The sequence below is a fragment of the Heterodontus francisci genome, chromosome 11 (assembly GCF_036365525.1).
Source record: "Heterodontus francisci isolate sHetFra1 chromosome 11, sHetFra1.hap1, whole genome shotgun sequence".
Classification (NCBI taxonomy): Eukaryota; Metazoa; Chordata; class Chondrichthyes; order Heterodontiformes; family Heterodontidae; genus Heterodontus; species Heterodontus francisci.
The window spans coordinates 33,673,911-33,688,944 of NC_090381.1; the positions used below are offsets into that span (position 1 = coordinate 33,673,911).

The window sequence follows — 15,034 nt, forward strand, 5'->3', positions numbered from 1 at the left end:
AGTCTTCCTTACTAACAACTTGGGCATTTGTGCCAGAATTGGTAGGGATATCTGACAGAGTAATCATGCTCATGGAATCATATCTGCCAGACATCACCATCTGTGGGTATGTCGTTCCTACCCCCCCCCCCCCCCCACCCCCACCCCATGGGCAGGACAGACCCAGGAGAGGTGGTATACAGTGGGGAGGGAGTTGCCCTGGGAATCCTCAATATGGATTCCAGACCCCATGACGTTTCATGGCATCAGGTTAAATATGGGCAAGGAAACCTCCTGCTGATTACTACCTACTGCCCTCCCTCAGCTGATGAATCAGTATTCCTCCATGTTGAACACCAATTTGAAGAAGCACTGAGGGTAGCAAAGGCACAGAATGTACTCTGGGTGGGGGACTTCAATGTCCATCACCAAGAATGGCTTGGTAGCACCACTACTAACTGAGCTGGCCAAAACCCGAAGGACATATCTGCCAGACAGGGCCTGTGGCAGGTGGTGATGGAACCAACACAAGGGAAATACCTACTTGACCTCATCTGCACCAATCTATCTATGACCGATGCATCTGAAAACTGGGCATCCATGAGGTGCTGTCGGCGAGCAGCAGAGTTGTGTTCAACCACAATCTGTAACCTCATAGTCTGGCATATCCCTCACTCTACCACTATCATGTTGAGAAAAAGTTTTTTCTAATCGCTAACCCCATTCAAGGCTGATGAATTTTATACTTGTGACCTCTCAGTTAAGCTGTTCCCAGTTCCTGTACAATAGATGGGTGCTGGTCTTGGTTTGGATACTGTTTCTGATCCTCTTTCAAGAAGTGGTCCTAGTTCTAGTCCTAATTCAAATACAGGTCCTAGTTTTGGTAAATTTATAGTTCTGGTTTGTGAACAAGCTCTGATCCAGGTTTCAGACGTTTGTCCTGTTTCTGGTCTTGGTTTAGGTTCTCGTCCATATTTGAGAACAGGTTTTTGTTCATGTGCTGTTTCCAGTTTGCGTATAGTTACTGGATTCAGTTCAAGAACTATTCCTGGTTTGGGTTTAGTTTCTGATTCTGGCTCAGATGCTGCTCCTGGTTTGGGTATAGTTTCTGATTCTGGTTCAGATGCTACTCCTGGTTTGGGTATAGTTTCTGATTCTGGTTCAGATGCTACTCCTGGTTTGGGTGCAGTTTCGGATTCTGGTTCAGATGCTACTCCTGGTTTGGGTGTAGTTTCTGGTTCTAGATCAGATGCTGCTCCTGATTTGGGTGTAGTTTCTGATTCTGGTTCAGATGCTACTCCTGGTTTGGGTATAGTTTCTGGTTCTAGATCAGATGCTGCTCCTGGTTTGGGCATAGTTTCTGGTTCTAGATCAGATGCTGCTCCTGGTTTGGGTGTAGTTTCTGATTCTGATTCAGATGCTGCTCCTGGTTTGGGTATAGTTTCTGGTTCTGGATCAGATGCTGCTCCTGGTTTGGGTATAGTGTCTGGTTCTGGTTCAGATGCTGCTCCTGGTTTGGGCGTCGTTTCTGAATCTGGTTCAGATGCTACTCCTGGTTTGGGTATAGTTTCTGGTTCTAGATCAGATGCTGCTCCTGGTTTGGGCATAGTTTCTGGTTCTAGATCAGATGCTGCTCCTGGTTTGGGTGTAGTTTCTGGTTCAGGTTCAGATGCTGCTCCTGGTTTGGGTATAGTTTCTGGTTCTAGATCAGATGCTGCTCCTGGTTTGGGTATAGATTCTGGTTCTAGATCAGGAGCTGCTCCTGGTTTGGGTATAGTTTCTGGTTCTGGTTCAGATGCTGCTCCTGGTTTGGGTATAGTTTCTGGTTCAGGTTCAGATGCTGCTCCTGGTTTGGGTATAGTTTCTGGTTCTGGTTCAGATGCTGCTCCTGGTTTGGGTGTAGTCTCTGGTTCTAGATCAGGAGCTGCTCCTGGTTTGGGTATAGTTTCTGGTTCTGGTTCAGATGCTACTCCTGGTTTGGGTGTAGTTTCTGGTTCTAGATCAGGAGCTGCTCCTGGTTTGGGTATAGTTTCTGGTTCTGGTTCAGATGCTGCTCCTGGTTTGGGTGTAGTTTCTGGTTCAGGTTCAGATGCTGCTCCTGGTTTGGGTATAGTTTCTGGTTCTAGATCAGGAGCTGCTCCTGGTTTGGGTATAGTTTCTGGTTCAGGTTCAGATGCTGCTCCTGGTTTGGGTGTAGTTTCTGGTTCTAGATCAGGATCTGCTCCTGTTTTGGGCATAGTTTCTGGTTCAGGTTCAGATGCTGCTCCTGGTTTGGGTATAGTTTCTGGTTCTAGATCAGGAGCTGCTCCTTGTTTGGGTATAGTTTCTGGTTCAGGTTCAGATGCTGCTCCTGGTTTGGGTATAGTTTCTGGTTCCAGATCAGGAGCTGCTCCTGGTTTGGGTATAGTTTCTGGTTCAGGTTCAGATGCTGCTCCTGGTTTGGGTATAGTTTCTGGTTCCAGATCAGGAGCTGCTCCTGGTTTGGGTATAGTTTCTGGTTCTGGTTCAGATGCTACTCCTGGTTTGGGTGTAGTTTCTGGTTCTAGATCAGGAGCTGCTCCTGGTTTGGGTATAGTTTCTGGTTCTGGTTCAGATGCTGCTCCTGGTTTGGGTGTAGTTTCTGGTTCAGGTTCAGATGCTGCTCCTGGTTTGGGTATAGTTTCTGGTTCTAGATCAGGAGCTGCTCCTGGTTTGGGTATAGTTTCTGGTTCAGGTTCAGATGCTGCTCCTGGTTTGGGTGTAGTTTCTGGTTCTAGATCAGGATCTGCTCCTGTTTTGGGCATAGTTTCTGGTTCAGGTTCAGATGCTGCTCCTGGTTTGGGTATAGTTTCTGGTTCTAGATCAGGAGCTGCTCCTTGTTTGGGTATAGTTTCTGGTTCAGGTTCAGATGCTGCTCCTGGTTTGGGTATAGTTTCTGGTTCCAGATCAGGAGCTGCTCCTGGTTTGGGTATAGTTTCTGGTTCAGGTTCAGATGCTGCTCCTGGTTTGGGTGTAGTTTCTGGTTCTAGATCAGGAGCTGCTCCTGGTTTGGGTATAGTTTCTGGTTCAGGTTCAGATGCTGCTCCTGGTTTGGGTATAGTTTCTGGTTCCAGATCAGGAGCTGCTCCTGGTTTGGGTGTAGTGAAATTGCCCACCTTTCACAGTTGATGCATAACTACCTCAACCACGGACTTATGCTCCCCAAGATCTCTCCATCCTTCTTTCAATAATTTTTCTGATTAGTGCAATGCACATACCTCCAGACACTACTTACTTTCCCTCCTTCCATCCTCAGAATGTCAGGCTCTGATAAAGCTCCTGAGTTGGATCTCAGACAGATATTGAAGGTGAACAGGACAGAGATTTCAATGGCCATCGATGATCTCTTCCCATTTCTACATGGACTAGTGGATCATGATGTCATCACAGAGCAAATATTCAAGGTATGAAAATGGGTCCCATGCTTCGCCAAATGATGAGACTTCATGACAGTGGATCCAAGCAGCACAAACTGCAGCATTAGGAATTGAGGCTGTGAGAGAACAAATTTATCCCATTCAAACTCTTGTTTTAATGTTATAGAAACACAGGAAATCACAGTACCAGGAAAGCCGATCAAGTAATGTCCTACATTTAGGCTGGCTACAAAGTAATCCTGAGTCCAGTCTAATGCTCTGGGGACTTGGGTTCTAATCCCACCATGGCAGATGGCTGAAATTTGAATTAAATTAATAAAAACCTGGAATTAAAAGCTGGTCTAATGTTGGCCATGTCGATTGTTGTAAAAATCCTTCGGGATCACTAATGTCCTTTATGGAAGGAAATCTGCCATTCATACCTGGTCTGGCCTACTTGTGACTCCAGAGCCACTCTGAAATAGTCCAGCAAGCCACTCAGCTCAAGGGCAATTAGGGATGGGCAATAAATGCTGGCCTAGCCGGCAATGCCCAAAACCACAAACGAATTTTTAAAAACTCAGTCATTAACAGTGACTGGCTCAGGTATCAGCTTATAAAGTCTGACATAGAGAGTTCACTCGCTCCCAATTACCTATCTCCAAGAATGTCACCTTGGAACCACTTCAACCCCAAAGAGACCCTCCATAACCTCCCCACACCTGTGCACTGCCCTCTCCCCTAAGGGAGGGAATGACCTGGCTATTAAATAACTGATAAAAAAGGGTTGGAGCTCTCACTTGGACAGCAGATACTAGCAGCTTCTCAAAAGCAGCATGATGAAAACTCCAACTCACTACAACATGTGCAAGTGCATTGCCATTGTCCATCTTTCTGACCACAGCAGGGGCACAGAGTGGCCAGGGTTTCATGAGGAGGTGGTGGCCCACCCACCAGCTGAAAAGTCAGGGGAGAGCCCGCCTCCGCCAGGCCTGGAAGCCACACTGCTATTTTGCATTCCTCAGGTCCCTAATTGGCTTTAGTCGGGGTTTACGCCCCTCTGTGGCAGAAATTCCCGCCTCCAAGAGCTGCCAGCCAATCAGAGCACCGGCTGCTCCTTATTCCCAGCAACGCCACTGGGAGTGATGGCCACTGCTGGGACTTCGCCCTGCAAGAAGAGTAACAAACGACGGCCTGGGAACAGGTAAGTGGGGGTCGGGCCTTGCTGTGGACAATCGGCTAGGCCCCAGCGATGATGGTGGGGTGGGACAGAGAGCAGAGAAGGGTGGGTTGTTTTAGCAGGGGCATAGGGTGCCCGATCAGGAAGGACCCACCGCCCCCCCCAAGCCTGCAAGGAGGCCGCCAGGTATTACCGGGCAGCCTCCTCAGGTGGTCAAGTGGCCGTCCAAAGAGGCCCTTAAGTGGCCATTAATTGGCTAATTGGCCACTTAAGGGCCTCAATTGGCCTAAGGGCGGGAGCGCCATTTGCCACCTCTCCCGCCACTGGTGAAATAGGAGCATGGGCGGGTAGGTGAAGGACACGGCACCCCGGCGTCCCACTCAGTTTTGCAGCACCACCCTCCCACTTAGCCCATTCATGGGGGCGGGGGGTGGTGCGCAGGGATTGCCGTAAAATCCTGGCCACCGTTTCCCATCAAATGCTGCAGACCTGGTTTATTTATCACCAGCTGCTTAATCCAGGTTCTCATGTGAGGCTCTTTGAGAAGGAGACAGTCTGTTGTGAAGCTGATTGGCCTCCAGTTACATAACATAAATCCACTTGACAGCTGAGTTCTGCAGAAAGAATGCAAGAGAGAGAATGTAAGAGATAGCAAATGTGAGAGAGATAATTGGAACATGGGAGAGAGTAACAAGGCAAAGGAATATATGATTAAGGGGAAAATACTGAGAAGTGTAGATGAAGCGAGGGGCCTTGGAGTGAATGACCACAGATCCTTGAAGGTAGAAGGACAGGTCAATAAGGTGGTTAAGAAAGCATATGGAATCCATTCCTTTATTAGCTGAGGTGTAGAATACAAGAGCAGGGAGGTTATGCTGGAACTGTATAAATCATTGGATAGGCCACAACTTGAGTACTGTGTGCGGTTCTGGTCACCTCATTACAGAAAAGATGTAATTGCACTAGAGATAGTACAGAGGAGATTTACGAGGATGTTGCCAGGACTGGAATAACGCAGCTATGAGGAAAGATTGGATAGGCTGGGGTTGTTCTCCTTGGAACAGAGAAGGCTGAGGGGAGATCTAATTGAAATGTAAAAAATTTTGAGGGGCCTGGATAGAGTGGAGGTGAAGGGCCTATTCACCTTAGCAGAGAGTTCAGTGACTAGGGGTCATAGATTTAGAGTGATTGGTAGAAGGATTAGAGGAGAGATGAGGAAAGTATTTTTCACCCAAAGGGTGGTGGGGGTCTGGAACTCACTGCCTGGAAGGGTAGTAGAGGCAGAAACCCTCAGCTCATTCAAAAGGAGTCTGGATATGCACCTCAAGTGCCGTAATCTGCAGGGCTACGGACTAAATGCTAGAAGGTGGGAATAGAATGAGTGGATCATTTTTTGGCTGGCACAGATACGATGGGCCAAGTGGCCTCTTTCTGTTCCGTGCCGTAAACTTTCTATGATTCTACGATTCTATTCTATGTGGGAGAGAAGGGGATACACAGAATGTGAGAATGTGTGAGAGAAAAAAATCTGAGAGTAGGAGAATGGGAGTGAGAAAAAAAGGAGTGTGAGAGAATATGACAGCAAGAACAAGAAAAACGTGAGAGTCCAAGAGAATATGAGAAAATATAGAATCATAGAAAGTTTACACGTCAGAAAGAGGCCACTTGGCCCATTCTGTCTGTGCCAGCTGAGAAACGAGCCAGACCAGCCTAATCCCACTTTCCAGCATTTGCTCCGTGGCCTTGCAGGTTACGGCACTGGAGGTGCACATCCAGACACCTTTTAATGAGTTGAGGGTTTCTGCCTCTACTACCCTTACAGGCAATGAGTTCCAGACCCCTACCACCTTTCCTGAAAAAACCTTTCCTCATCTCCCCTCTAATATTTCGACCAATCACTTTAATTCTATGCCCCCTAGTCACTGACCTAAATAACCCACCCCATCCACTCTATCCAGGCCCCTCAAAATTTTGTACATCTCAATCAAATCTCCCCTCAGCCTCCTCTGTTCCAAGGGGAACAACCCCAGCCTATCCAATCGTTCCTCATAGCTGCATTTATCCGCTCCTGGCAACATCCTTGTAAATCTCCTCTGTAACTTCTCCAGTGCAATTACATGCTTTCTGTAATGAAGTGATCAGAGCTGCACACAGTACTCAAGTTGTGGCCTAACCAATGATTTATACAGTTCCAGCATAACCTCCCTGCTCTTAAATTCTAAACCTCGGCTAATAAAGGAAATGATTCTATATGCCTTTTTAAACACCTTATTGACCTACCCTGATAATTTCAGGGATCTGTGGTCATTCACTCCAAGGTCCTTCACTTCCTCTACACCTCTCAGTATTCTCCCATTTATTGTGTATTCCTTTGCCTTGTTTGACCTCCCCAAATGCATCACCTCACACTTCTCTGGGTTAACTTCCATTTGCCACTTTGCTGCCCACTTTGACCAGTGCATTAATATCTTCCTGCAGCCTACAGCTATCCTCCTCACTATCAACCACTTGGCCAATTTACGTGCCATCTGCAAACTTCTTGATCATGCCCCCTACATTTACATCCAAATTGTTAATATACACCACAAAAAGCAGGGGACCCAGTACTGAGCCCTGTGGAACGCCACTGGAAACAGCCTTACATTTGTATAAACACCCTTCAACAATTACCCTTTTGTTTACTGCCCCTGAGCCAATTTTATATCCACCTTGTTACATTCCCCTGGATCCCATGTGCTTTTATTTTTTTTAACCAGTCTGCCATGTAGGACCTTGTCAAAAGCCTTGCTAAAATCCATGTAGACCACATTAACTGTACTACTCTCAACAATCCTCTTTGTTACTTCTTCAAAAAATTTGATCAAGTTGGTCAAACAAGATCTTCCCTTAACAAATCCATGCTGACTATCCTTGATTAACCTATGCCTTTCTAAGTGGCAGTTTATCCTGTCTCTCAGAATTGATTCCAATAATTTGCCCACTGCTGAGGTTAGACTGACTGGCCTGTGATTATTTGGTCTATCCCTCACTCTCTTTTTAAACAAAGGTACAACATTAGCAATCCTCCAACCCTCCAGCACCACACCTGTATCCAATGAGGATTGGAAAATAATGGTCAGACCTTCTGTTATTTCCTCCCTGGCTTCTCTTAACAGCTTGGTATATGTTTCAACTGGCCCTGGTGATTCATCCACTTTCAAGGATGCTAATCCCATTAATACTTCCTCTCTCATGTGTTTATCACATCCAATACTTCACACTCCTGAGAATGAGAATGTGAGAGAATGTGAGTGATGCAGAGGCAGAATGTGAAACAAAGTCTGAGAGAAAGACAGAGGACAAGACAGGAAAAAGTAGAAAAAGAGAGAACAGCGAAAACGAGAAACACAGAAGCAGCATGAAAGAGGCCACAAATGAAAGAGTGAAAGAAGTGTGACTGAAAACAAGAAGACCAGTACTTCCCCAAAGGGTTTGCCTTTAAATATGATTCACAGTTGAGGGAACAGTTTCTATCTCTCTGCCACCCAGTCTCAAACTCATTGCTGGAATCCCCTGAATGGTTTCAGATTAATGACAAGTTACTAATTGTTCTTCAACAGGAAACATTACAACTGAAGGAACAGAAGGGCAGCAACAAGGCTGTGTACACTGTCCTCACATGGCTCCTGGAAAAGAGCAATGGCTCTATCAGTGAGTTCTGGAAGAATCTATTCAAAGATTACAATCTGGAGCGGTACCCCAAACTCCAGCCAGTTTACCACAGCTTTCCAAAAGGTAGGCGGAGAGATTCATATCTGTAATGCATACCAGCCACAGAGCACACAGGAAACAAACGAGTGCGTAACAAAGTTCTTACAACTCAGAGGGCTGTGATAATGCCACAACTACAAGAACAGATCGTCAACATATTACAAAGAGGGATAGCAGGGACATTATTACAGGGGGATGAAGGGGAGAGTGTTTTTTTTAATTTTTGATGTCTATTTCTCCATCTGTCTGACTCTATCTGTTTGTTTGTCTCTCTGTGTAGGTGTGTGTGTATGTGGGTTTGTGAGCATGCGTGGGTTTATGTGACTGGGGGGGATAATGAGTCTGGGTTTGTGTGTGGGGCTTTGGATGTGAATGTGGGTTTGTGTGCATGTGAGTTTGTGTGTATATGTGTGTGTTTTTTGTATGTGTGCTCCTTGTCTGTCTGTGTTGATTTTTTTCTGTTTACCTCGATGTGTGTTTGTGTCTGTTTCTCACTTCTCTATCTCTCTGGGTCTGGATGTTCTGTTTACTTTTTTTATATAGCTGTCTTGTTTTTGTCTCTCTTCCTCTTTTCTGTTTCTGTTTTTGTGAGAGTGTTTCTGCATCTCAGTCCCTCTCCATGGGGTAGAATTTGCCCTTTGTGTGATAGTGTGAATCAGGTGATAGTGAATCAGCAATAATAATAATAAAAACAAGAAATGCTGGAAATACTCAGCAGGTCTGGCAGCACCTGTGGAGAGAGAAGCAGAGTTAACGTTTCAGGTCAGTGACCCTTCTTCAGAACTAGCAGATATCAGAAATATAAAAGGTTTTAAGCAAGTAAAGCGGGGGTAGGGAAAGAGATAACAAAAGAGAAGGTGTTGATAGGACAGTGGGGCATAGAGAATAACTGAATAGAAGGTTATGGAGCTAAGGCAAACGGTATGTTAATGCTGAAAGACAAAGCATTCATGCAGAGAGGGGGTTAATTGACAGAAAAATGAACAGCCCTGGCCCAAAGCACAAACATGAAAAAAATCAGTGGGTAGGCACGTGGTAAATAAAATGAATGATGAAACACACTAAAATAAAAAGAACAAATAAAAAATAATAAATAATAAAAAAGAAAAAATAACTGCAAATAAAAAGGGGGGGCCCGTCATGCTCTGAAATTATTGAACTCAATGTTCAATCCAGCAGGCTGTAACGTGCCTAATCGGTAAATGAGATGCTGTTCCTCAAGCTTGCACTGATGTTCCCTGGAACACTGCAGCAAACCTAGGACAGATATGTGGGCATGAGAGCAGGGGGGTGCATTGAAATGGCAAGCAACCGGAAGCTCGGGGTCATGCTTTTGGACTGAGCGGAGGTGTTCCACAAAGTGGTCACCCGATCTGCGTTTGGTCTCCCCAGTGTAGAGGAGACCACATTGTGAGCAGCGAATACAGTATACTACATTGAAAGGAGTACAAGTAATTCGCTGCTTCACCTGAAAGGAGTGTTTGGGGCCTAGGATAGTGAGGAGAGAGGAGGTAAAAGGGCAGATGTTACACCTCCTGTGATTGCAGGGGAAGGTGCTGTGGGAAGGGGACAATGTGTTGGGGGTAATTTAGGAGTGGACCAGGGTGTCACGGAGGGAATGATCCCTTCAGAATGCTGACAGGGGAGGGGAAGATACATTTGGTAGTGGCATCACGCTGGACGTGGCAGAAATGGCAGACACTGATCCTTTGGATGTGGAGACTGATGGGGTGGAAAGTGAGGACAAGGGGAACCCTGTCGCGGTTCTGGGAGGGAGGGGAAGGGGTGAGGGTCGAGGTGCGGGAAATGGGCTGGACACAGTCGAGGACCCTGTCAACAACAGTGGGGGGGGAGATCCTTGGTTGAGGAAAAAGGAAGACATATCAGAAGCGCTGTCGTGGAAGGTAGCATCATCAGAGCAGATGCGTCAGAAATGGAGAAACTGGGAGAATGGAATGGAGTCTTTATAGGAGGCAGGGTGTGACGAAGTGTAGTCGAAGTAGCTGTGGGAGTCGGTGGGCTTATAATGAATATTAGTAGACAGCCTATCTCCAGAGATGGAGACAGAGTAGTCGAGGAAGGGAAGGGAAGTGTCAGAGATGGACCATGTAAAGGTGAGGGAAGGGTGGAAATTGGAAGCAAAGTTGATAAAGTTTTCCAGTTCGGGGCGGGAGCAGGAAACGGCACCGATAAAGTCATCAATGTACCGGGAAAAGAGTTGGGGGAGGGGGCCTGAGTAGGACTGGAACAAGAAATGTTCGACATATCCCACAAAAAGACAGGCATAACTAGGACCCATGCGGGTACCGATAGCAACACCTTTTACTTGAAGGAAGTGAGTGGAGTTGAAGGAGAAGTTGTTCAATGTGAGAACAAGTTCAGCCAGGCAGAGGAGGGTGGTGGTGGATGGGGACTGGTTGGGCCTCTGTTCAAGGAAGGAGCGGAGAGTCCTCAAACCATTCTGGTGGGGGATGGAGGTGTAGAGAGATTGGACGTCCATAGTGAAGAAGAGGCAGCTGGGGCCAGAAAACTGGAAATTGTCAAAATGACGTAGGGTGTCAGAAGAGTCACATATGTAGGTGGGGAGAGACTGGACCAGCGGAGAAAAGATAGAGTTAAGATAGGAAGAAATAAGTTCAGTGGGGCAGGAACAGGCTGAAACAATGGGTCTGCCATTGGACTGTCCTGTTTGTGGATTTTAGGAAGGAGGTAGAAGCGGGCTGTCTGGGGTTGCGGGACTATGAGGTTGGAAGCTGTAGAGGGAAGATCTCCAGAGGAGATGAGGCCAGTGACAATCCTATAGACAGTAGCTTGATGTTCAGTGGTGGGGTCATGGTCCAGGGGAAAGTAGGAAGAAGTGTCTGAGAGTTGGCGCTCAGCCTCTGCAAGGTAGAGGTCAGTACGCCATACAACAACAGCACCACCCTTGTCTGCAGGTTTGATGACAATGTCGGGGTTAGACCTGAGAGAACGGAGTGCAGCAAGTTCAGAGGGGGACAGGTTAGAGTGAGTGAGGGGGGCAGACAAATTGAGACGGCCGATGTCTCGCTGACAGTCTTCAATGAAAAGATCAAGAGCGGATAAGAGGCCAGAGGGAGGAGTCCAGGTAGACGGGGAATGCTGGAGGCGGGTGAATGGGCCTGCTGGTCGGGGGGAGGACTCCTGGTCAAAGAAATGAGCCCGGAGGCGAAGGCGATGGAAGAAGAGCTCAACTTCATGCTGAGCACAAAATTCATTGAGGTGGGGGCGTAAGGGGATAAAACTGAGTCCTTTGTTGAGTACAAAACGTACAGCATCAGAGAGGGGAAGGTCAGAGTTTAAAGTGAATACACGGCTAGGGGTCAGATCAGAAGAGGTGGGGTCAGAGGGAAGTGAAGGGGAAGAAGGATCTGGAGGGGCATTAGTCCCCATCAGCTGCTGGAGCTTGCGATCCTTAACACCTGAAAGGAATAAAAAAGGTTTTTTGTTAATGCGTCGGATAAGACGAAGGATTAAATGAAACTGCAGAGTAGAACAGCTTTGTGATAAGGTGAGGCAGTGCTTCTGGAGAGAAAGGTCCAGTGGGTACATGTGGCGGTGCATGGCACTGAGTGTGGATCTCAGGATGCGGCGAGAATCGCAGTCTGAGGAACGTTGTATTTCTCGGAGATACCTGTACTCCTGGGTGGATTTAAAACATGATGGGTGAAACTGCAGTTGGAATCCACGTGGAATAAGTCGGAGCCAGAGACAGTCACTGTGGAAGGTGAAATGGCTGTGAAAACGAGTTTCGGTAGACACTTTATCAAACACAAGGAGGGAAATAGAAAGCAATGAAGGTGAACAAGGTAAAAGAGACAAACGAAAATCCCGTCGGAGAGAAGAGCAGAACTTCTTCAAGGTCGGCATACCTAGAAGAGAAGTGGCAGTGAATTAAACACTAAAATAAAAGCAAAATACTGCGGATGCTGGAAATCTGAAATAAAAACAAGAAATGCTGGAAATACTCAGCAGGTCTGGCAGCATCTGTGGAGTGAGAAGCAGAGTTAACGTTTCAGGTCAGTGACCCACCATCAGAACTGGCAAATGTTAGAAATGAAATAGGTTTTAAGCAAATAAAGCGGGGGTGGAGCAAGAGATAACAAAAGGCAAGGTGTTGATAAGACAGAGGGTCACAGAGAATAACTGACCAGAAGGTCATGGAGCAAAGGCAAACGGCATGTTTTTAAGGTGTGCTGAAAGACAAAGCATTCATGCAGATAGGGTGTTAATTGACAGAAAAATGAACAGCCCTGGCCCAAAGCACAAACATGAAAAAAAAGTGGGTAGGCACATGGTTAAAAAATGAATGATGAAACAAACTAAAATAAAATAAACAAATACAAATAATAAATAAGAAAAAAGAAAAAAATAACTAAAAATAAAAAGGGGGGCCCGTCATGCTCTGAAATTATTGAACTCAGTGTTCAGTCCGGTAAATGATATGCTGTTCCTCGAGCTTGCGTTGATGTTTCATGGAACACTGCAGCAAGCCCAGGACAGAGATGTGGGCAGAAAAGCAGGGGTGTGTGTTGAAATGGCCAGCAACCAGAAGCTCGATAGTGAATCAGCAGCCTGTTGTACATCTCTCTTGATTTCAGTCAAAAAAGAGATAAACCAGGCTGCCGATTCACCATCACTCAATTTAAAATATTGCACAAAGTCAAAATCATCCTCTATGTCTCCATTTGATTATCTGCGTTTCTCTTCTCTTCTATCTGAGGAGAGTGTGACACACGAGGCTGAGGGGGAAATCGTTAAATATATTTTGTTGCTCTCAATATGCTGGTCTTCCCTCTCTCTCACTGTGGCTCTTTCACTATCTGTTTAGCTGTGTCTCTGTTTGTCAGCGTCTCTCTATGTCGTTGTCTGTGTATATGTGCATGTGCATACATCTCTGTTTCCCCCTGTCTTTGTTTCTTTCTTCTGTCTCTCTTTTCTCTGTCTGGCTACTTCCTTTTATTTCTCTTTTTGTCTGTCACTGTCTTTCTGTCAGTCTCTGAGTGTCATTCTCCCTGTCTGTCTCTCTTCTATATGTGCCTCACTCTGTCTCTGTCCTTGTTTCTGCCTGTCAGTGTGTCTGTGTCTCTGTCTATTTGTTTATCTATCTCTCACTTTCTCAATCTCTCCCTCTCTGCACTTATGTCTCTGTCTCAATCAGACTTTCTTTGTCTCTCTCATTCTTATGTCTGTGTATCTGTCTCAGTCAATATCACTGTGTGGAATGGCCTTTCTGTCTGGATCTGTCTCTGACATTGTCTGGGTCTCTCTGTTTGTGCCACATTTGGACCATTGCAGTCACTGTGTGGGATGTCTGTCCATCTTTCATTCTAAGAATGTACAGCAGTTTTTTTGCATCTCCAACCAGATGAGCATGCTGGGAAATAAATGGCTGACCTTGTGCTTTTTGTTGCCTGTTGACTGACTTGCTGCTGGCAATGTCATCTCCCAGTTAGGACTCCCAACCTCCCATAATGTCTGGGATTTCCCGAAATCGGGGTTTCCTATTCTGAGCTCTGCTTCCATGCAGCAGCCCAGACATCAGCAATTTGAATTTCTTACAGCCATAGTAACAACAGACACTGATGCAAGGTATTGTAAATAATAACTAACTGTTAGCCTAGCATTGGGAGTCAGAGGTTTGAACCATATTTACTTTAAATAGAATCATTACCAGCCTTTTTCATGGAGTTTGTCACTGACTGCTGCTCAGAGCCAACAGTTGCAGGGAGCTATGATCAGCCGGGGATGGGGGGGTGGGTGGGGGGTGGGTGGGAGAGCTCTGGAATCAGTGGGGGTGGACAGGGCTCTGAAAGTGGGAGTTTCTGAAATCCAACAGGGTCTTGAGAGTTATGGGGGTGAAGAGAGATATTGGGGAATGGGGAGAGGGGGAGGAGGGAAATTGGGGAATGGGGAGGGGCGAGAGAGAGACTAGGAAATGGGGACTTGAGGGGAGAGGGAGAGTGGGAATGGACAAATCAACGAGAGATGGAGACTGGTGAATGGGGGTGCAAAGAGAAGGTGAGATTAGGAATGGGGACGAGAAGGTGATACTTTGTTGGGAGACTGGGGCTCAAACAGGAAGGGGGAAAAAGGGGTAGGATCAGCAGCAAATGGTAAGCGGAAGCGGTGCTGGGAGAGGAGCAACCAGTTAAAGGGGTAGGTGAAATGTCAGTTAACAGTGAAAGATTATGTCTGCTGGTGGGAGAATGGGGAACGAGGGAACTGAAATCAAGGATTCTCACTGGAAAAAGCAAAGGAGAAGGGAGGAGGAAGATTCTTGAACTAAGGGCTATTAGACCGTGGATCCTTCACCATATCTAACTATTGAGGCAGAGACTAAAACTTAATCTCAAAGGGAATGGGATAAATATTTGATCATGTGGTCAGATTTCACATGGTCAAACCTCCAGGAATGTTTCCAACCATAACTGGCAACCTAACTACTAATAGGTAAAGATTTCAACAGAACAATTCATAACAAAACTCATGAATACAGCAGGAAGAAAATAAAAAGAATCACTGTGCTGCTTGGAATTTGCAGACCTAGATCTCAATAAACTGAGACGAGGAAGGAAAGCCCCCAAAGTGTCTCCTGATCAGGTAACAGCAAAGCCTCCGCTAAAACGAAAATCTCCCGAGGAACTGCCAGCAGGTACACCCATCATGAGTGCAAAGTGTACCAGCAACAAGGTGACACCAGGTAAGAGAACGTACCATAAGTCGCCCTGGG

The 15,034-nt window shown here is 46.3% G+C and overlaps 2 protein-coding genes across 2 annotated transcripts in view; one reads left to right on the forward strand and one right to left on the reverse strand.

Annotated features, from left to right (window-relative positions):
* Nucleotides 1-719: 719 nt before the first annotated feature.
* LOC137375012 (proteoglycan 4-like) lies at nucleotides 720-3,334 on the reverse strand. The gene is made up of 2 exons (XM_068041637.1): nucleotides 3,233-3,334; nucleotides 720-3,113 (listed from the first exon to the last, which is right to left on the reverse strand). Exons 1-2 carry the CDS (start codon nucleotides 3,332-3,334, stop codon nucleotides 720-722), a joined length of 2,496 nt encoding a protein of 831 aa, XP_067897738.1.
* Nucleotides 3,335-3,375: 41 nt separating this feature from the next.
* The window catches only part of aire (autoimmune regulator), a 108,771-nt gene continuing 97,112 nt past the window's right edge, over nucleotides 3,376-15,034 (forward strand). Inside the window, exons 1-5 of the mRNA XM_068041638.1 lie at nucleotides 3,376-3,401; nucleotides 4,423-4,557; nucleotides 7,689-7,809; nucleotides 8,133-8,307; nucleotides 14,846-15,004. Of these exons, the coding sequence (XP_067897739.1) occupies nucleotides 3,376-3,401; nucleotides 4,423-4,557; nucleotides 7,689-7,809; nucleotides 8,133-8,307; nucleotides 14,846-15,004 (616 nt within the window). The remainder of the gene's footprint in view (nucleotides 3,402-4,422; nucleotides 4,558-7,688; nucleotides 7,810-8,132; nucleotides 8,308-14,845; nucleotides 15,005-15,034) is intronic.

Coding starts and splice junctions, on each gene's coding strand:
- LOC137375012 (XM_068041637.1), bottom strand. CDS start 3,334: ATGGCCATTGAAATCTCTGTCCTGTTCACCTTCAATATCTGTCTGAGA. Junction 3,114..3,232: donor TGAGGATGGAAGGAGGGAAA/GTAAGTAGTGTC, acceptor CAACTGTGAAAG/GTGGGCAATTTCACTACACC.